Here is a 22152-nt window from a genome sequence, read left to right as displayed (position 1 = left end):
CGGTGGTACGTAGGCAACGAGACAGTGAAAGCGACGAAGCGCTTGCAAGGCGATGGCCACCTACGAGGGCAACAGCAAAAGGTGCAAGCCGTGGTTGGCTGATCAAAACTCGCAAAAAAGCAACAAAAAATAAAAGGCGAAAGGAGGGAAACGTCGGCTCCTTCGTTCCTGCTTTCAAGGCCGACGGGTAACGCGGAGAAAGCATAAGAGAAAGAAAGAGAAATGAAAAAAAAAAAAAGCCGTTCTGCAAGTTGGAGATTGTACAGGCCGATTCCTTTCGCCCTTACATTTTTTAGAGCATTTCAGGTTTTGTGGAGGCGTGGTGTCGCGCGCAGGTCGCCGGATGCTGTGAGGGCCGAAGAAATCGAGGGGGGGGGGGGGGGGGGCGAGTGCTGAAGCACACTTTCCAGCTCGTGCGGCGTTCGATATATCCAAAGGTGGGTAAAAATACCGTTCTATATAAACATGCAAATTTCTATACTTTTACAAGGGAATTTCAAGGGGATAACTTACGTGTTTAATATACCCGAACATTCAATGGATGTGGGTTCGATATATCCGTGTTCGACTGTATTAGAGTTTTGGGCCTTTGAGGGCAAGTCTTCATGTAACGCCACACTTAAGCTTTCTTACTAACATTAGGGAGTGGCAGCCCAGATGACTTTTGACAAAAGTTCTGCTTTCATCACGGGTCACAGATGTGGTCTCGTAAGGCCGTGCATGTAAATTTGTTGTTGCATGGTTGAAGGCACGACAAGTAAAAGTTCAGGTTTGTTGTGCTGCATTATAAAAGATGCTTTCCAAGAACTAGGCAAGAAAAGCAGCCCTGGGAAATATGTAGGACTTTTGAATGTTGAGTGCCTGTGGGTTTTTTCTGAAAAACGGCAGATGCAGGCTGTCTTGTAGATTAGAGCACGAGTCCCAATCTCACCTCAGCTAACAGGCCACCGTCACGAAAATTTGCTTCTACAAGGGCCAGGACTATGCTAAAAGAATAAGGGGAGAGGGGGAGGTAGAATAATTTGTATGTCAGCTAACAATGGGTTTTCAAAGAAGACGTCTCCCACATGTCATACATTACTGAAATGGAGTTGTTTCTTTTAATCCAATAACATACCGATGCCAATCTCCAAAATCCCACTTTAAGATTTATCTAGAGGCAGCTAAACAGCTGAACAAAAAGGAGGTAATTATCTGTCGAAAATTCCAAACTGAGGCGTTTCCGAACCCTCACTTGTACAGTGTAAATGGCACCCGGAAATGTTTAACAACGCCAGATGTCTGCACTGTAATAGCACTGCAGGATTAGTGCACATGGTATAGACGTGCCCTTCCTACAACGATACAAGCAGAAACGTAGCATCTAGGCTTGTACAAATAGTGAATTTCAGGTCAGAAGCGAATTCGAAGAGAATAGTGGTTTTGGTCGAATATTTTCGAATCGAATACGAATAGTATATATATGACATATAAAGAAAAATGGTTGTATTTATTATGACCTAATTATCCTGCAGGATATTTGTGGTGTACACGTATCCCGAAGGAGTACGGCCACCAGCGTGGGTCCGGTCTTAGCGAGCCGCAGGGCACGCGTTAACCGTCGCCGTGGCGGGAAACACGATACTGCTCAAGTCGCAACACTTTATTGTGGCAACACCAAACGCAGTACAGCCCGTTGCAAATAGGCGCGGCGGGAAAGCAAGTAGGCTTATCCACGCCACGGGCACAAAGTACTACACAGGGGTGCCACGAGCACGTCTCCGCGGTAAAGCCGATCCACGGAGACACCGGAGCAAAGGCCCGGTTGCTCGAGCGAGGGCAAAGGCGCTCGCGTTGGCTTCGAAGGGAGACGGGTCGGCGTAGCGAGGCCACGCACTAGGACACCGTACCGCCCTTCGGCCGTGCGTACGCAGCGGGGCAAACAGCGGGTGAGCGTTCGCCTTGGGCGCGAGGCGCCGTCAGCGAAGTCCGACGAGCCCCCGACTGACGGGAGTCGACGGACGAAAAGATAGCGTGGCTCACCGTTTGCTGTCCCGGAGAGTATCTGACCGCTCCCGACGCAGCGCGCGAAAACCTCCCAGGGGTCCCCGCGTGCGGCGCCACAGTCAACATCCGCTACCGGGTGAGGGAGTTATACGTCACTCCGCCCTTCCCAGCGCGGCAGACAGCAAGGAGGGCAGACATGTCGGGACATGAGAACGGCAGAAAAGGCGGGAAAGCCCGCTTAAAGGCAGCGGGCCAGCCTCAATTCCCACATCCCCCTCTCCTAAATTTGCCCTTTACCGGTCTGCAAAAGGCAGCCGGGCGTCACCCATGCAGTTAAAATGACACTGCTATAAGCGACAGCTAACCTCAGTCCAGCCCTGCTACTGCTGCTAAAAAAATGATTACAAGGAGAAACAAAACATAAATAACAAAATAAACACATGACACTATACAAATAACTGCGGAAGGGAGCACAGCAACGTGGCACTAGTGTTCGTGGTGCTGAAGGGGGATAGCGTCCAGTGCGCGGAGGTGCGGTAAAGGCGTGACAGTGTCCGCTGGGTGCGATGCCCGAGTGCGAGGTCACAGGTACCGGAAGGGGGCTCACTGATGGCTTGTTGCTGCTCTTGATAAGCCGCGAGTCCGACGAAAGCCGCTTCGGTTGTTCGGAGGCCCCGCATTTCTGGCTCGATGAGGGAGCTGGACGTTGCGGGAAGCCGGGCCTCTCCGGTGGTCAGGGAGGCCGAACCAAAATTGGCTGCGAGGCGCCCTGGCGTTGGCCGGCAGCATATAGCTGCTTTCAGCTGGCCTCGCGCAGGAGCCATGGTGGGAAGGCAGCACGGCTTCTTCGGCGACAGCCAAGAGCAGAGCACAGCCGGATGGTCTGATGTCAATGGGTCAATGCCCCCCCAGCACCTCCAGCGTCCGCATCGATGGGGGGAAGCCATCACGCACTCTTCGCGGGCTCGCACTGAAGCGTCACGCACTTACACGCGCACACACACCGCCGACGGCTGCGCGAGCGTAGGCGCAAAGCGTCCTTCGTCTCTCTCCCCCGGCAAGCACCGGCACTCAAGGTCACACACAGCTCCCTTCGCGGTAGACGAAACGAACACGAAAAAAAAAAGTAAACACAGAGCATACTGACACTACACATCTGGCAAAAAAAAAACAAAATACAAATAACACTTAATATTAGACAAAAGAAACATAAAATACACATGAACACTTAAAAAAAATAAACACTGGCAGCAGACAGGGCGGGGTCAACTTCTTTACGAGAAAAGGCCGTAAAGAAGCTAACCTATACTGAGGCTAGACTAAACTGAGGGCCTTCGGTTGCGGAGAAGTCCGCCGTCCGGCGCGAGATCACAAAGGTGACCGCTTCCTCAGATTATACCGGCGCGGGGTCCGAATGCGGTCCGCCGCTCCGGGTGTGCCCCGTTGCTGGCGCGCAGTGCCGCAGGGCTCTGGCGCGAGCTCGTCAGACCGTGATACAAAGGGTTTCAGGTCTGCGATATGGGCACGGCTGAGTTTTCCCGTCTGGGGATCTTTCAGCAAGTACGCGAGTGGAGTGCAAGCTTTCTCCACTCGGTACGGACCAAGCCACTTAGGAGCGAGCGAGGTTGAGAACCCCTTACTGGCATCGCTAAGGGCGTGGTTGCGCTTCAGGACAAGATCGCCCACCTCAAAAACTAGGTCGCGATGCTTGCGGTCATATTGGGCCTTCTGCTGAGCCCTGGCCGACGCCAAACTTTGCCTTGCTTTGCAGAAAGCTCGACAAAGCCTGTCCCGAAGTGCCGACGCGTAAGCAGAGCAGTCTGCCGGCGCCTCCTCGTCCTCGAGCTGGCATTGAGTGACGCTGGTCACCGGATTTGCCAACTCCCTTCCAAAATTTAAGAAGGCGGGCGAGAAACCAGTTGAGCGACTCTCGGATGTTCGAATAGCGAACGCGAGCTCACTCAAATGGTCTGCCCAGTCCCTTTGACTCTCGGCAAAGGCCGCCAACATCGGTTTGAGCGTACGATTGACACGCTCCGTCAAATTGGACTGGGGATGGTAGGGTGAAGTGGTGCAGTGATCAATTCCGAGGGAACGGCACGTGACACCAAACACCCGAGCGGTGAAATACGAAGCATTGTCAGTGATGAGCCTTTCCGGGAAGCCGAACCGGCAAAACACTTCCTGCAGCTTCTCAAGCACCGCTCGCGCTGTCACCTTCCGAAGTGGGAAAAGTTCCACCCATTTCGAAAAATGATCAGCGACTACCATCAGGTGAATGAACCCCTGCTTACTTCTGGGAAACGGTCCCATTAGATCGCAGGTGGCCACTTGCCACGGACGCTCACTGACAATCGGTTTCATCAGACCGGGCGGCTTGCCACCCCTTGATTTCACCGTTTGACAGACGCGGCAAGAACGGCAATAGCGAAAAATGTCTCGCTTCATGCCGGGCCAAGTCACAACGCGGCTCAGTTTTGCAAAAACTTTCGAGCCACTCAGGTGACCGGCCATGGGTTCGTCGTGAGAGGATCGCAACAGTGCGGCTCTCAGACTTTTGGGCATAACCACCTTAAACGGGTCTATGGACTCGTCGTCAGTGGCTATATACTTCAGCAGGAGCCCGTCATGGTCCAGCAAATATGAATCCGCCGGGGACTCAGCGACACACGCTGGTTCGAGCCCCCTATTCGCGCCCGCTGCAGGGCAAGCAGCGTCACGGCGCTCCGTCTCGTCGAGACAGTCGTTATCGGCGCCCGCTGCAGGACAAGCAGCGTCACGGCGCTCCATCTCTCTGAGACCGTCGCATATTTCGCGACAAAACGGGTCACTTTGCTGGGCCTTCAGAAGCTCTTCTCTGCTGAAAGCGATGCCCATTCTCCCAAAATAGGGGAGTCTGGTATCGCGCCCACTCAGGACCGCAGCAACAACCGCTTGAGTCGGCGTTACGGGTTCGCTCTCGGCCTCGTGGCCTTCGGAAAGCTCCCCCGCTCGGCCGCTTCGCGGTGCGCCGCTTACCTGGTTAGCAGCCAAGGTTTGTCCGCATGGGGACTCACCCTTCACGCCGAACGGCGGCGAAGCTGCTGTTTCGCCCCCGACGCTTGCAAGTGCTAAGGCACCGCTAGCGGCGGTCGCACCGGGATCAAGGTCCTCGGCCGACAGTGGGGCACGAGATAGCGCGTCAGCTACCACGTTGGTGCTCCCCTTTCGATACTGCACCGAAAAGTCATAGTGCTGTATCAGGAGAGCCCAGCGCGCCAGCCTGCCGGCTCACGGAGCCGCATCAGCCAGCTGAGCGCACTGTGATCCGTTTGCACTACGAATTTCGTCCCATCAAGATAGACGTCAAACTTCCGCAGTGCAAACACGATGGCGAGGCACTCCTTTTCGGTCACGGAATAATTTTTCTCCGCAGAGACCAAGGAGCGGCTGGCAAAGGCCAACGGCTGCAACACGCCATCGTATTCCTGTAGGAGAACAGCTCCTAAACCCAGATCGCTCGCATCAGTCTGTACAACGAACGGTCTGGTCAGGTCGGGGAGCTTGAGCTGCGCTGTCTCCGCTATGGCGTTAGACAGTCGGCAAAACGCCTCCTGCTGCTCAAGTCCCCATTGCCACTCAGCAGACTTACCCAAGAGTTTGCTCAAGGGCGCCTGCAGTCGGGCACAGGACGGAATGAAGGAACGGTAAAAGTTGACCATTCCTAGAAAGCGGCGAAGGCCACGTACGTCCTTGGGCACGGGAAATTCGAGAATAGCTCGAAGTTTCTCCCGATCCGGCTCTATGGAGCCTTCGCCCAGCGTAAACCCGAGCAAATGAACACGGGTCTGCGCTAATTGGACCTTAGCGGGGTTAAGTGTCATCCCGGCGGTCCGCACCCTCTCGAGCACATCGGCAACATGGGCCAAGTGCTCTTCGAAGGTTCGTGAATAAATCACGATGTCGTCGAGGTAGCACATGCAGTATGACCACTTTGCTTCCCCGAGGACGCGGTCCATGAGTCTTTGAAACGTCGCAGGAGCATTGCAAAGACCAAAGGGCATACGAGTAAACTCGAACAACCCTCTGTGGGACGTGAACGCAGTTTTACACTGGTCACGGGTACCCATCCGGACCTGTAGATAACCTTTAGAGGCGTCAAGCGTGGTAAAGTACCGTGCATCACCCAGGTTACCTACGATGGAGTTTATCGTGGGGAGCGGATAGGCATCCTTACGAGTCACTCCATTCAGACGGCGATAGTCTACGCACAGGCGATGACTGCCATCTTTCTTAGGCACCAGCACAATTGGAGACGCCCAGGAGCTAGACGAGCGGCGAATAATGCCAGCCGCAAGCTACGTCATCGTAGGATACGTTTCTGCGAGCCGCACCTCCAACATTACGTTGGGTCGAAAAGCGTCCCTGTATGGAGGTTTCAGGCGGAGCAGCGCAGGCTGCCCGCCTTTCATGCGTAAAGGGGTCAAGAGCGCGATCGCTCAACTCCCACGCACAGCCGGTTGCAGCCGCAAAGGCGGCGCGGAGAGGTGTTGCCGTTGGGGAAGGGTCATGGCCCCTCTCCAAGCGCAGCGCGGCTCAAGGGCGTCGCTGGCTGGCGGCGGCGGGCGATAGGCACGCGCGGCGAGAATGTCGCCTTGGATGCGCTTCGCCTCGGCGGCCAACGCTTCCAAATCACTGAAGCGGCCGCCGCGCAGGTATGCCGAAAAAGTCGGATGTGCCTGCCGTATCACCCGTTCGACGCGTTCCTCGTTCGAGGCTCAGCGATAGAAATAAGTTCATCCATCGCCCGTACATACTCCTGTAAAGACTCGTCAGGAGCTTGTGTACGGAGCTCGAGCTCTCGCCGCATCCTACTTTCGTAGTCAGCGGGTAGGAATTCGCGCAAAAAGACCGCACGAAATTCCTCGAGGTTTGCTGCACGATAACCGGAAAGCCGATACCATCTCGCCGCCGTGTCAGTCAGTGCAGCTGGAACAACACGTTCGAGCACCACCTTATCATCCAAACCCATCGCTCTCTGATAACGTGACAGAGAGTCGAGGTAATCTCGGGCGGTGAGCTGATCACCGTATCCGCTGTAGGTTGGCACAGGCAACATAACAGCGGGGTGACCGCTTTTCGGAACAGCCGAAAGCGTTTGCACAGCTCCCGAGAGTGCTTGGATCATCTGCACGGCGTTTTGCAGCAAAGTCTGCGTCGTCGCACCGGCTTCGTAGGAAACCGTTGGTGCGTTAGCGGCGCGGTCGAGCGAAGGCGAGCAGTCGCCCAGCTCGATCAGTGGGGCGGTTTCAAACAGACCACCGCCCTGCGCGCCATTCCCAGAGCAAAATAGGCTCCTTGTGGGATTTGCCTGTTGTCGAACCAAAGGCGCACTTGGTGCGGCTACCATCGACAATTCAGGCGCCTGCTCAGCGTGCGGTCGAAGTGTCGGTTGCACGGCTGATAGCGGGCAAAAGTCGGCGAGGGCCCCGTCAATTCCGCAGGGAACCGACTGCGAGCGCTGTGCCGACGAACTGCCATGCATGCCAAAGGGCGCATTAGCAGTCGGAGGCGCTTGTGCGTAACGTTCGGGTAGGGCAAGAGGCCCATTCCGAAGCGACGCGCCATCTCCAAAGGGAGCGGCTAGGCGCCTCGTGTCGTCACCGCAATAGGGGGTGCCGACACGGACGGGTGCAGAAGGGTTCCCGTCCACAGAGGCAATGGCCTCCGTGTGCAACGCGGCATCCGCTAAAAGGGACAGCGGACAAAAGTCCCGCGAAGCAGCCATGTTGCGACGAGCCCGAATCGCGCAGGCGAACTGACTCGCTAAGAGCAATCAAAAGCTAGAGCTTTTGATACCGCGTTGGGCGCCAGTGTGGTGTACACGTATCCCGAAGGAGTACGGCCACCAGCGTGGGTCCGGTCTTAGCGAGCCGCAGGGCACGCGTTAACCGTCGCCGTGGCGGGAAACACGATACTGCTCAAGTCGCAACACTTTATTGTGGCAACACCAAACGCAGTACAGCCCGTTGCAAATAGGCGCGGCGGGAAAGCAAGTAGGCTTATCCACGCCACGGGCACAAAGTACTACACAGGGGTGCCACGAGCACGTCTCCGCGGTAAAGCCGATCCACGGAGACACCGGAGCAAAGGCCCGGTTGCTCGAGCGAGGGCAAAGGCGCTCGCGTTGGCTTCGAAGGGAGACGGGTCGGCGTAGCGAGGCCACGCACTAGGACACCGTACCGCCCTTCGGCCGTGCGTACGCAGCGGGGCAAACAGCGGGTGAGCGTTCGCCTTGGGCGCGAGGCGCCGTCAGCGAAGTCCGACGAGCCCCCGACTGACGGGAGTCGACGGACGAAAAGATAGCGTGGCTCACCGTTTGCTGTCCCGGAGAGTATCTGACCGCTCCCGACGCAGCGCGCGAAAACCTCCCAGGGGTCCCCGCGTGCGGCGCCACAGTCAACATCCGCTACCGGGTGAGGGAGTTATACGTCACTCCGCCCTTCCCAGCGCGGCAGACAGCAAGGAGGGCAGACATGTCGGGACATGAGAACGGCAGAAAAGGCGGGAAAGCCCGCTTAAAGGCAGCGGGCCAGCCTCAATTCCCACATCCCCCTCTCCTAAATTTGCCCTTTACCGGTCTGCAAAAGGCAGCCGGGCGTCACCCATGCAGTTAAAATGACACTGCTATAAGCGACAGCTAACCTCAGTCCAGCCCTGCTACTGCTGCTAAAAAAATGATTACAAGGAGAAACAAAACATAAATAACAAAATAAACACATGACACTATACAAATAACTGCGGAAGGGAGCACAGCAACGTGGCACTAGTGTTCGTGGTGCTGAAGGGGGATAGCGTCCAGTGCGCGGAGGTGCGGTAAAGGCGTGACAGTGTCCGCTGGGTGCGATGCCCGAGTGCGAGGTCACAGGTACCGGAAGGGGGCTCACTGATGGCTTGTTGCTGCTCTTGATAAGCCGCGAGTCCGACGAAAGCCGCTTCGGTTGTTCGGAGGCCCCGCATTTCTGGCTCGATGAGGGAGCTGGACGTTGCGGGAAGCCGGGCCTCTCCGGTGGTCAGGGAGGCCGAACCAAAATTGGCTGCGAGGCGCCCTGGCGTTGGCCGGCAGCATATAGCTGCTTTCAGCTGGCCTCGCGCAGGAGCCATGGTGGGAAGGCAGCACGGCTTCTTCGGCGACAGCCAAGAGCAGAGCACAGCCGGATGGTCTGATGTCAATGGGTCAATGCCCCCCCAGCACCTCCAGCGTCCGCATCGATGGGGGGAAGCCATCACGCACTCTTCGCGGGCTCGCACTGAAGCGTCACGCACTTACACGCGCACACACACCGCCGACGGCTGCGCGAGCGTAGGCGCAAAGCGTCCTTCGTCTCTCTCCCCCGGCAAGCACCGGCACTCAAGGTCACACACAGCTCCCTTCGCGGTAGACGAAACGAACACGAAAAAAAAAAGTAAACACAGAGCATACTGACACTACACATCTGGCAAAAAAAAAACAAAATACAAATAACACTTAATATTAGACAAAAGAAACATAAAATACACATGAACACTTAAAAAAAATAAACACTGGCAGCAGACAGGGCGGGGTCAACTTCTTTACGAGAAAAGGCCGTAAAGAAGCTAACCTATACTGAGGCTAGACTAAACTGAGGGCCTTCGGTTGCGGAGAAGTCCGCCGTCCGGCGCGAGATCACAAAGGTGACCGCTTCCTCAGATTATACCGGCGCGGGGTCCGAATGCGGTCCGCCGCTCCGGGTGTGCCCCGTTGCTGGCGCGCAGTGCCGCAGGGCTCTGGCGCGAGCTCGTCAGACCGTGATACAAAGGGTTTCAGGTCTGCGATATGGGCACGGCTGAGTTTTCCCGTCTGGGGATCTTTCAGCAAGTACGCGAGTGGAGTGCAAGCTTTCTCCACTCGGTACGGACCAAGCCACTTAGGAGCGAGCGAGGTTGAGAACCCCTTACTGGCATCGCTAAGGGCGTGGTTGCGCTTCAGGACAAGATCGCCCACCTCAAAAACTAGGTCGCGATGCTTGCGGTCATATTGGGCCTTCTGCTGAGCCCTGGCCGACGCCAAACTTTGCCTTGCTTTGCAGAAAGCTCGACAAAGCCTGTCCCGAAGTGCCGACGCGTAAGCAGAGCAGTCTGCCGGCGCCTCCTCGTCCTCGAGCTGGCATTGAGTGACGCTGGTCACCGGATTTGCCAACTCCCTTCCAAAATTTAAGAAGGCGGGCGAGAAACCAGTTGAGCGACTCTCGGATGTTCGAATAGCGAACGCGAGCTCACTCAAATGGTCTGCCCAGTCCCTTTGACTCTCGGCAAAGGCCGCCAACATCGGTTTGAGCGTACGATTGACACGCTCCGTCAAATTGGACTGGGGATGGTAGGGTGAAGTGGTGCAGTGATCAATTCCGAGGGAACGGCACGTGACACCAAACACCCGAGCGGTGAAATACGAAGCATTGTCAGTGATGAGCCTTTCCGGGAAGCCGAACCGGCAAAACACTTCCTGCAGCTTCTCAAGCACCGCTCGCGCTGTCACCTTCCGAAGTGGGAAAAGTTCCACCCATTTCGAAAAATGATCAGCGACTACCATCAGGTGAATGAACCCCTGCTTACTTCTGGGAAACGGTCCCATTAGATCGCAGGTGGCCACTTGCCACGGACGCTCACTGACAATCGGTTTCATCAGACCGGGCGGCTTGCCACCCCTTGATTTCACCGTTTGACAGACGCGGCAAGAACGGCAATAGCGAAAAATGTCTCGCTTCATGCCGGGCCAAGTCACAACGCGGCTCAGTTTTGCAAAAACTTTCGAGCCACTCAGGTGACCGGCCATGGGTTCGTCGTGAGAGGATCGCAACAGTGCGGCTCTCAGACTTTTGGGCATAACCACCTTAAACGGGTCTATGGACTCGTCGTCAGTGGCTATATACTTCAGCAGGAGCCCGTCATGGTCCAGCAAATATGAATCCGCCGGGGACTCAGCGACACACGCTGGTTCGAGCCCCCTATTCGCGCCCGCTGCAGGGCAAGCAGCGTCACGGCGCTCCGTCTCGTCGAGACAGTCGTTATCGGCGCCCGCTGCAGGACAAGCAGCGTCACGGCGCTCCATCTCTCTGAGACCGTCGCATATTTCGCGACAAAACGGGTCACTTTGCTGGGCCTTCAGAAGCTCTTCTCTGCTGAAAGCGATGCCCATTCTCCCAAAATAGGGGAGTCTGGTATCGCGCCCACTCAGGACCGCAGCAACAACCGCTTGAGTCGGCGTTACGGGTTCGCTCTCGGCCTCGTGGCCTTCGGAAAGCTCCCCCGCTCGGCCGCTTCGCGGTGCGCCGCTTACCTGGTTAGCAGCCAAGGTTTGTCCGCATGGGGACTCACCCTTCACGCCGAACGGCGGCGAAGCTGCTGTTTCGCCCCCGACGCTTGCAAGTGCTAAGGCACCGCTAGCGGCGGTCGCACCGGGATCAAGGTCCTCGGCCGACAGTGGGGCACGAGATAGCGCGTCAGCTACCACGTTGGTGCTCCCCTTTCGATACTGCACCGAAAAGTCATAGTGCTGTATCAGGAGAGCCCAGCGCGCCAGCCTGCCGGCTCACGGAGCCGCATCAGCCAGCTGAGCGCACTGTGATCCGTTTGCACTACGAATTTCGTCCCATCAAGATAGACGTCAAACTTCCGCAGTGCAAACACGATGGCGAGGCACTCCTTTTCGGTCACGGAATAATTTTTCTCCGCAGAGACCAAGGAGCGGCTGGCAAAGGCCAACGGCTGCAACACGCCATCGTATTCCTGTAGGAGAACAGCTCCTAAACCCAGATCGCTCGCATCAGTCTGTACAACGAACGGTCTGGTCAGGTCGGGGAGCTTGAGCTGCGCTGTCTCCGCTATGGCGTTAGACAGTCGGCAAAACGCCTCCTGCTGCTCAAGTCCCCATTGCCACTCAGCAGACTTACCCAAGAGTTTGCTCAAGGGCGCCTGCAGTCGGGCACAGGACGGAATGAAGGAACGGTAAAAGTTGACCATTCCTAGAAAGCGGCGAAGGCCACGTACGTCCTTGGGCACGGGAAATTCGAGAATAGCTCGAAGTTTCTCCCGATCCGGCTCTATGGAGCCTTCGCCCAGCGTAAACCCGAGCAAATGAACACGGGTCTGCGCTAATTGGACCTTAGCGGGGTTAAGTGTCATCCCGGCGGTCCGCACCCTCTCGAGCACATCGGCAACATGGGCCAAGTGCTCTTCGAAGGTTCGTGAATAAATCACGATGTCGTCGAGGTAGCACATGCAGTATGACCACTTTGCTTCCCCGAGGACGCGGTCCATGAGTCTTTGAAACGTCGCAGGAGCATTGCAAAGACCAAAGGGCATACGAGTAAACTCGAACAACCCTCTGTGGGACGTGAACGCAGTTTTACACTGGTCACGGGTACCCATCCGGACCTGTAGATAACCTTTAGAGGCGTCAAGCGTGGTAAAGTACCGTGCATCACCCAGGTTACCTACGATGGAGTTTATCGTGGGGAGCGGATAGGCATCCTTACGAGCCACTCCATTCAGACGGCGATAGTCTACGCACAGGCGATGACTGCCATCTTTCTTAGGCACCAGCACAATTGGAGACGCCCAGGAGCTAGACGAGCGGCGAATAATGCCAGCCGCAAGCATATCATCTAGCAACCCATCAATAATCTGCCTTTTGGCGAGACTGACGGGCCTGGGGTTACACTTCAAAGGAAGCGCGTCACCAGTTTCGATCACGTGGCTCACAAAATCGGTGCAGCCAGGTTGATCGGTGAAGAGCTCGTCGTACTGACGTAACAGTGTCGACAGACGAGCCTTCTGTGCTTCATCCAACTGAGTCGCGCAGGCGACCAAAGGACGTAGTGCCTCTTCGTGTCGTGCCGGTCGATCCAAGCAGGGGTTTCGAGCCGACGAGCGCGGAACGCCAGGGTACGACCCCGGAGTTGGCGCACGACACGGTTCGTGCCGCGCCTCTCGTTCCCGAAGGGGACTGTGAGAGGGCAAATGCGGTGAGCGGGGGCTTGGCCCCGAACTCTGCGCAAGGCACGTTTCCGACGCTTCTGCCGCAAAGGCGACGGTAAGCGCCGGCGGGCTGATGAACGGCTTGAGTTGGCAAAATGGGCCATCACGATAGCCGCCATTCGCAATGTCCACAACGATACCGGTTTTAAGGAGAAAGTCCCGACCGAGAATCACTGGAACATTGAGCCCTGGAAGATGAATAAGACGGCAGCGTCTCATTCGATCTCCCCATCGGACAGTCAACCTTGCAGCGCCTGCCGAATGGGCCACGCCTTTCGCAAGGGTGAAGGTCGTTCGGCTGTCCCGCAAGCGCACCGAGTGCTTCCGCAAGTGGGACAACACTTCTTCGCCAAACAACGAGGCGCTAGCGCCCGTGTCCAGCAAAGCCGAAAATTCACGGCCGGCAATGGTGACCGGAATGAACGGCGCGTGCGTATCAGCAAGAAAAGTGCTTGCCCTGCACGCAGAGGGAAGAAGCAAAGGTTGGGTCGGTCGTGCATTCACGAACGACCCGGAAGCCCGTTTCCCTGCCTCGCAGGAGGCCTGGATCCGGTGCATTCCCTTGCTATGTGCCCTCTTTCACGGCAGCGGTAACAGCGCACTCCATCACGGTCTGTATTCCCAGACGGAGCAGCTTCGAGCTGTCGTGATCGGCTCGCTACGTCATCGTAGGATACGTTTCTGCGAGCCGCACCTCCAACATTACGTTGGGTCGAAAAGCGTCCCTGTATGGAAGTTTCAGGCGGAGCAGCGCAGGCTGCCCGCCTTTCATGCGTAAAGGGGTCAAGAGCGCGATCGCTCAACTCCCACGCACAGCCGGTTGCAGCCGCAAAGGCGGCGCGGAGAGGCTGTTGCCGTTGGGGAAGGGTCATGGCCCCTCTCCAAGCGCAGCGCGGCTCAAGGGCGTCGCTGGCTGGCGGCGGCGGGCGATAGGCACGCGCGGCGAGAATGTCGCCTTGGATGCGCTTCGCCTCGGCGGCCAACGCTTCCAAATCACTGAAGCGGCCGCCGCGCAGGTATGCCGAAAAAGTCGGATGTGCCTGCCGTATCACCCGTTCGACGCGTTCCTCGTTCGAGGCTCAGCGATAGAAATAAGTTCATCCATCGCCCGTACATACTCCTGTAAAGACTCGTCAGGAGCTTGTGTACGGAGCTCGAGCTCTCGCCGCATCCTACTTTCGTAGTCAGCGGGTAGGAATTCGCGCAAAAAGACCGCACGAAATTCCTCGAGGTTTGCTGCACGATAACCGGAAAGCCGATACCATCTCGCCGCCGTGTCAGTCAGTGCAGCTGGAACAACACGTTCGAGCACCACCTTATCATCCAAACCCATCGCTCTCTGATAACGTGACAGAGAGTCGAGGTAATCTCGGGCGGTGAGCTGATCACCGTATCCGCTGTAGGTTGGCACAGGCAACATAACAGCGGGGTGACCGCTTTTCGGAACAGCCGAAAGCGTTTGCACAGCTCCCGAGAGTGCTTGGATCATCTGCACGGCGTTTTGCAGCAAAGTCTGCGTCGTCGCACCGGCTTCGTAGGAAACCGTTGGTGCGTTAGCGGCGCGGTCGAGCGAAGGCGAGCAGTCGCCCAGCTCGATCAGTGGGGCGGTTTCAAACAGACCACCGCCCTGCGCGCCATTCCCAGAGCAAAATAGGCTCCTTGTGGGATTTGCCTGTTGTCGAACCAAAGGCGCACTTGGTGCGGCTACCATCGACAATTCAGGCGCCTGCTCAGCGTGCGGTCGAAGTGTCGGTTGCACGGCTGATAGCGGGCAAAAGTCGGCGAGGGCCCCGTCAATTCCGCAGGGAACCGACTGCGAGCGCTGTGCCGACGAACTGCCATGCATGCCAAAGGGCGCATTAGCAGTCGGAGGCGCTTGTGCGTAACGTTCGGGTAGGGCAAGAGGCCCATTCCGAAGCGACGCGCCATCTCCAAAGGGAGCGGCTAGGCGCCTCGTGTCGTCACCGCAATAGGGGGTGCCGACACGGACGGGTGCAGAAGGGTTCCCGTCCACAGAGGCAATGGCCTCCGTGTGCAACGCGGCATCCGCTAAAAGGGACAGCGGACAAAAGTCCCGCGAAGCAGCCATGTTGCGACGAGCCCGAATCGCGCAGGCGAACTGACTCGCTAAGAGCAATCAAAAGCTAGAGCTTTTGATACCGCGTTGGGCGCCAGTGTGGTGTACACGTATCCCGAAGGAGTACGGCCACCAGCGTGGGTCCGGTCTTAGCGAGCCGCAGGGCACGCGTTAACCGTCGCCGTGGCGGGAAACACGATACTGCTCAAGTCGCAACACTTTATTGTGGCAACACCAAACGCAGTACAGCCCGTTGCAAATAGGCGCGGCGGGAAAGCAAGTAGGCTTATCCACGCCACGGGCACAAAGTACTACACAGGGGTGCCACGAGCACGTCTCCGCGGTAAAGCCGATCCACGGAGACACCGGAGCAAAGGCCCGGTTGCTCGAGCGAGGGCAAAGGCGCTCGCGTTGGCTTCGAAGGGAGACGGGTCGGCGTAGCGAGGCCACGCACTAGGACACCGTACCGCCCTTCGGCCGTGCGTACGCAGCGGGGCAAACAGCGGGTGAGCGTTCGCCTTGGGCGCGAGGCGCCGTCAGCGAAGTCCGACGAGCCCCCGACTGACGGGAGTCGACGGACGAAAAGATAGCGTGGCTCACCGTTTGCTGTCCCGGAGAGTATCTGACCGCTCCCGACGCAGCGCGCGAAAACCTCCCAGGGGTCCCCGCGTGCGGCGCCACAGTCAACATCCGCTACCGGGTGAGGGAGTTATACGTCACTCCGCCCTTCCCAGCGCGGCAGACAGCAAGGAGGGCAGACATGTCGGGACATGAGAACGGCAGAAAAGGCGGGAAAGCCCGCTTAAAGGCAGCGGGCCAGCCTCAATTCCCACATATTTTATAAAGAAAAATGGCCATTTTATTATGACCGAACTAATCTGCAGAATATTTTTTTTAACAATTGAAACAAGGCCTCTACGCAAGTGCCTTTTTTTCGTTCAAAGGATGTCGGAACAACTTTTAGTATAGCAGGATGCGAGTGACAACCTGTAAAACACGTAACATTTGAAAATTTATCATACTCAGAGCATGTAAGCCGCAATAAAAAGCTTATAAGCTTAAAAATTGATAAATTGATTTGAGGGTAATATTTTAATTCAAAGGGGCCCTGCAACACTTTAACAAGTGGCCATAGTAATAAATTCGCTAAAAAGCTTATTGCCTCATGAAATCACCACCACAATTGTTTTTAGAATCTGTCCAGTAAGAGTGGAGTTTCAAATATTTATTGCATGCGGCAATTGCATTCTCTCCTCTCATCCTGACAAAAGCGCTGGAAGCTAAGCAGGGAGGGAAGGCATTGTGAAAGAAAATATGTCGAGCGCGCCTCGCGACCTTGACCACTTTCTCATCTTTCTTTCCTTCAAATACACGGCTTTCAGTGCAATCGCGCATATATGTGTGAACAAGTTGCAGCCTCCAGTGGCGGCCCCAATAACGACCGAGCGCGCCATGCTCAAATCATTCAATGGCTGTGATGAGGGATTTTTGAGATTGTGGCATTATTTGCTGAGAGAAGAGAGCAATTTTTAGCCGACTTTGAGAATTTATTATGAATTGCAGGCTGGGGCATGCTTGCGTGTTTTTGGCAGCCTCGACTACCAATCGGCAACGTTTTCTTACCATGCTTGAAAAGTGTTGGAAGGTCTCTTTAAATTTGAAGTGGGGCCTCACGGCAGAGCGGCTTTCCCCTGAATGGCAGCTTTTATGGCTTAGAATCATTGCACTGCAGTGAAACCACATTTGCAGGTGGTTATATGTGGACTAATATTAATCTGTTCGTTCATTGCAAATACTCCAGAATTTTCAATAATTTAAGTTTGAAGCAGAGCGAATTCGAACACTTCACTATTCCTTTGAATATTTGAGGCATTCGAATATCTGCACAAGCTTAGACCTTATAACGCAGCTTGGACGCTGAAGAATGCAGTCATTGCTCTCGCCCTGACCGCTACCGGGTCTCAAAGGGTACCGGCCTACGGCTACGGGGATGAATGGGGGCAGAGGCCAAAGCCTCCTCCCCCATATTCTATACGGGTGCAAATGAGTGTTATGTTTCTCTCTCTTGACAAAAATGCTTTGTATTAGTCATGCCTGTGTAGCTGGTGAACATACTTATTAAGAAAATGAAAAAAAAAATTACAGACGATTATGATACTGCCTAATGTGTGTTCTGAACGCAGCTACGTATTGGGGCAAGGCCTACTGTGTTAAAAGTTGGGGCTTTCATCAAGGTATTGGCTATGCCATAAATCGTAATTTTTGTGAATTTGGACAACACCCTGTATGCCATTATTTGTCTTTCTATAGATAAGTGAGGTATCCGCTACACATATCTGTGGTATTATGTGCACTTATGTGGCATGTGCCGGGTGATGAAGCATTACGGTGGAGCATTTTGCTATGGGTTGGAAGCATTAAACCACACACTCATTGTGCAATTAGAATTACCTGCTGAGTGGTTGTTATTGTACTGTTATGCCACGATATGTCACATAGCTTAACGCGATTCTTGGCCTAACATCATACCTGTATAGCAGATGAGTTTCAAGCACCAACCTGGCTCTGTGGTAGAATACTCATCTGTCACGCAGGGGGCCCAGGTTCAAACCTCATTCGATCCTTGGTATTCTTTTTCTCACTTTATTTTTTCATGTTGGTGGGTTACTTTTTTATGTCTATTGGTTTGCCACCGACAGCGGTGGTGAGAGCAATGGGGACGCCATTGAACACAGGTACCTAAGAGCTGTGCTCTAAATTGAAGCGAAGAACCTCCAAGCTCCCCCGCCCTTAAACTGTGCCACTTCTTCGCATGCTTCTCTGCAAGGGTACTTACAGTGGTGCTCTGTAGTTTTGCGCACGTGATGTGAGGCATTCTAGTTTGACTCCTGGCGCATTGTCTGAATTGCACAGGTCTGGTCAAAGGAGTTTGCAAGCTGCTATGCTCGGACAAGCGGGATGTGGTGGGACTCAGCAATGCACTTCACCAGCTCATAATCTCTGGTTTCTACCAGGATGATGCCTCCCTCGAGACTGTCCTCGCGACAGTGTCTGGTTCTTTTGGCAAGATCAGGTACACCTCAGAACTTGTATTCCTTTCTGCTTTTCGTTGGTTGTGTTCTCTTCAGCTTTGAGGGAAAATAAGTGTGCTCCATAAAAACGTGTATTTCAGGTGACTTTAGCGGTGCACCGTTTGAAACGATCAGTCTCAACATTTTCACTATGCAGCTGTATACTAACGGAATATGGTTGCCATTTTATCGTCCTGAGAGTCTCATGTCAGCACCAATAACAAACAACTTGTAAAATTTGGCAGTGCATCAGCGTAATAGGGTCGGTGGCTTGTTGGCTCATGCAGAGGCAATTTCGACTGCTTTTAAGTGCAGGGGTGCTATTCTGGACAATGTCTCATTCCGCCATATTGTCAAATTTCGTAATGGGGGCATTCTAAGCCAATCAGAGAGGTCGTAGGAGCTTACTTAGCTAATTAGCATCGATCAATGGTGGAATCTGACAACATGGCGGAATTCAACAATGTCCAGAATAGCACCCCAGAGAAATCCATAGAGAGATGCCACTATTGCAGTACCCGGACTTGGCAACCTCGTGCAAAAAAATATTTTTGAACTCTTTTACTACAAGTAAGTGACTCTGCCTTGAACTATGTGTAGCCAGTTATCACAGCCGCTGAGTTGGTTTATCTTTTATCTTGACTGGCATCACTGTGATGAGGAACTTGCAACAATACTTAAGGTATAGGGGCGATTTTTTTATCATGTCTTGTGAGGACATCTATTGGTATTAATGGGAGGGCATACGGCGCCCTCTAGATGAGGTGGTAAGAGCGGATATTGGTCCTGTGTGGGCAGTGTGTGAGCGGACGGTGTTGTGGTAGGGCGTATGCAGTTGCGGCAACTGGGAAGTTAGGCCTAACGAACATGACAACTGGGGGCTCGTCCGGGATGGACCCGACTGAAATCCGTGACGAATTCATGCAGTTTATGCTGAAGCAGAATAATGGATCTGCTATGGAATGCGAATGTCTAGCTGCCGAGCTGCGGCAAGCGCTAATGGTCGCTTTCGTGACGCCCGTGAGCAACAAATGCCTACCGGTCTTTGTTCGACCGCCGATCCCGGCTACGCTAATGACAGTGACATCGCCTATTGCGACCACACTGCCAAAGTTCACGGGGTTCAGGGATGTACAGACACCGAAGGAATTCCTCAGCAAGGTGGTGAATTTTTGTCTGATTAATGGCATACCCACAGAATACCGAGTTCACCGCGTCGTTGCCTCAGCGCTTGATGGCAGCGCGAAGTTGTGCTATTGCTTCGCCGGACCTTTCACTTCGTGAGATCACTTTGTCGCAGCTTTCCGTCGGGAATTTGCGTCGGCCGACGTAACGAAGCGGCTGAAGGATGAATTGGAGGCATGCACCCAGCACTTCGTGGAAAACCTGAAGGAATTCATATATGTTATCACGGAGTTTTACGACCGAATCGGAGAGGAGGTTGCGGACGACATCAAGGTCGACAGGGTGCTGCGTCAGATGCACATCCAGCTGCAAGACTTGGTAGCGGGGTCCACCTTCTCATGTTTAAAGGCTTTGGCAGATGTAGCCGATGGCCTGATGAAGTGAGCGCGGCGCTGGCTACAGTATCGGCCTTTGCCACCCAAAATAAACCAAGTCACGTGCGACTTGGAATATTCGGCGCATGGCATGCCTGACACAATGGCAGTACCCCAGCACTCCACAGCGGTCGTCTCCGCACCGAATGCCAGTTGGACACCTGGGTAACGTGGCCCCTCCACCTCGCAGCAGTGCAACCATCATACCAGCGGGACCAGTGGCCCATCAATCAGGTCCAACCTGTCGGCGTGCCAACGTTCAGACCACCAGTGGGACGTCGACCTCAACGGGCACTTAACCAAGTTGTTTGCCAATGATGTTGCGGTGTCAGCCACATGGCACACAACTGTGCGAGTACACCACGCCAAGACGAAATCGTTTGCTTCCAGTGCGGCCGACCAAGGCACTTTCAGGCGCCGTGCTTGGTAAACGGGCGCCAGTAAGCACTGGTCTGGGGAGTGCCTACAGCGATTTTAGTATGCAAGTTGCATCTTCTGCTGGAAGAGGGAAGGAGCCACTCTTGGACGTTAAAATTGGCAGTACGACGTTCTGTGCCTTACTCAACACTGGGTCCAGCGTGAGTCTCCTGGGTCCACTGGCGACCAGTACGGTGAAACTCGAACACTTCGCTTGGCATCAGGTTGGTCCCAAAGCTCCGTGTGTACCCAATGCAAGATAGAGTGGAATGGCGGCTCCCGAGTTAAAAAATTTCTTTGTGAGCCCAACCTGTGCCAAGATGTGGTGCTTGGAAGGGACTTCCTTACAGCCAGTGGCATTTCCTTGCACATAGCTTTGGGAGGATGGACTCTGGGCATGGAACCACAGCTAGTTGTGCCCTTTGCCAAACCTAACATAAAGGTTGTCCGAGATACAGTGGATGATGCCAATTGCCTTGGAGGTCTGTTTGAGACGTTGTGGCATGCAACACAATTAGTTGCTCAGGGCAGCGGGTAGAGGTATTGAATGAGTTCAGAGGCCTGTTGGGAGAGTACAAGGCACTGTGCACAAAGTTGCCTGGTTGTACTACGCTCATTGAGCACTGTATCGACACAGGTGACAGCACACTAGTGCGCACAAAGCTGTGCCCAGTCAATCTAAAGAAACAACGCATTATAGATGCCTGAGATGCCTGTTTGGACGAGATGCTGGAAGGAGGCCTGATGAGACGCGGCACAAGTAGCTGGACAAGCGCACCGGATCTGGTGGGAAAAAATCCGGAGGCTACTGTGTGCCTGTTGACTACAGACATTTGAACTCCTGCACGAAGGTACCAGTGCACCCGATGCCTCGCACTGACTGGCTCTTGGCGCAACTAGGTAATGCCCAGTGGTCCCAAGGGTTGTTCCGAATTCCACTACGAGAACAAGATGTTGAGAAGACTGCATTCATGTCATAGGGGCACCTTTGAGTTCACAAGGATGCCATTTGGTGTGGCGGGAGGCCCGGCTACATTTCAAGGTTTGATGGACGGGGTTCTTGAGAGTATAAAGCACAGATTTGCAATGGCATTCCTGGATGATGTCTTGGTGTACTCTTCAACAGTAGAAGATCACCTGGTACATGTTCGTGAAGTTCTCCAACGCATCGAGAATGCAGGACTTACAATTAATCCCATCAAAGTGCAACAGTGCACCCAATCCCTCTACTCTTGGTCATGTTGTTTCTTCAGGAGAGTGCAGGCCAGATCCAGATAAGGTGCGTGCAGTGGCAGAGTACCCACGACCTTCCAACAGAAAGCAACTGCAGACATTTTTGGGCTTGGCTGGATTCTACAAGAACTTTCTTCCACAATTTTCTCTCACTACTAAGCCATTGACGAACTTGCTCAAGCAGCAACAGCGATGGCAGTGGACGAGCATTAAAGAACGGTCATTTGCAACTCTCTGTGCAATGCTGGCAACAGATGAAGTTCTCAGCTTGCCAGGCCTCAATGCACCATTCATAGCTGAAACAGATGCCAGTAGTGTGGGTATAGTAGCAGTGCTGCTGCAACATCGGGATGGCATTTTGAAGCCAGTTTCATTCATCAGCAGAGGCTTGTCGGATTCGGAGCGTAATTACGCAGTCCAGGAGTGGGAGTGTTTGGCTGTTGTATGGTCTGTGGAGAAATTTCGACCATATTTGGAATTCACAGAACTTGAAGTCCACAGTGATCATGCGTCATTAGTCTGGATGTTCATCACTAAGAGGGTTGTTCTCCTGTGCGCCACTGGGTACTACGCCTTTAAGGGTTTCAGTGCAAAAGTAAGCACCGTCGTGGGAAGGCCAACATCCCTGCTTATGCCTTAAGCCGGGCACCTGTTAAGCCAGACTTCAAGACAGCAGCTAAAAGACTGCCTGAGGGACTTTTGCCACTTAACTTGGGCACTGACGAAGGCTCTGTCACGTTTGAAACCTGCCTGCTGACCACTGTTGAGGACC

General features: G+C 54.5%; 1 protein-coding gene across 2 annotated transcripts in view; it reads left to right on the top strand.

Annotated features, from left to right (window-relative positions):
- Positions 1-22152, top strand: part of tefu (Serine/threonine-protein kinase tefu) — a 513274-nt gene that overhangs the window by 43070 nt on the left and 448052 nt on the right. For both annotated transcript variants that reach the window (XR_012895493.1, XM_075896220.1), the window contains exon 5: positions 18014-18173. Coding sequence is in view for 1 of the 2 variants with exons in the window: in XM_075896220.1 (XP_075752335.1) it covers positions 18014-18173 (160 nt within the window). In the remaining variant the exon portion in view is untranslated. The remainder of the gene's footprint in view (positions 1-18013; positions 18174-22152) is intronic.

The sequence above is a fragment of the Rhipicephalus microplus genome, chromosome 5 (assembly GCF_043290135.1).
Source record: "Rhipicephalus microplus isolate Deutch F79 chromosome 5, USDA_Rmic, whole genome shotgun sequence".
NCBI classification, from domain to species: domain Eukaryota; kingdom Metazoa; phylum Arthropoda; class Arachnida; order Ixodida; family Ixodidae; genus Rhipicephalus; species Rhipicephalus microplus.
This window is presented reverse-complemented; position numbering and strand designations above follow the sequence as displayed.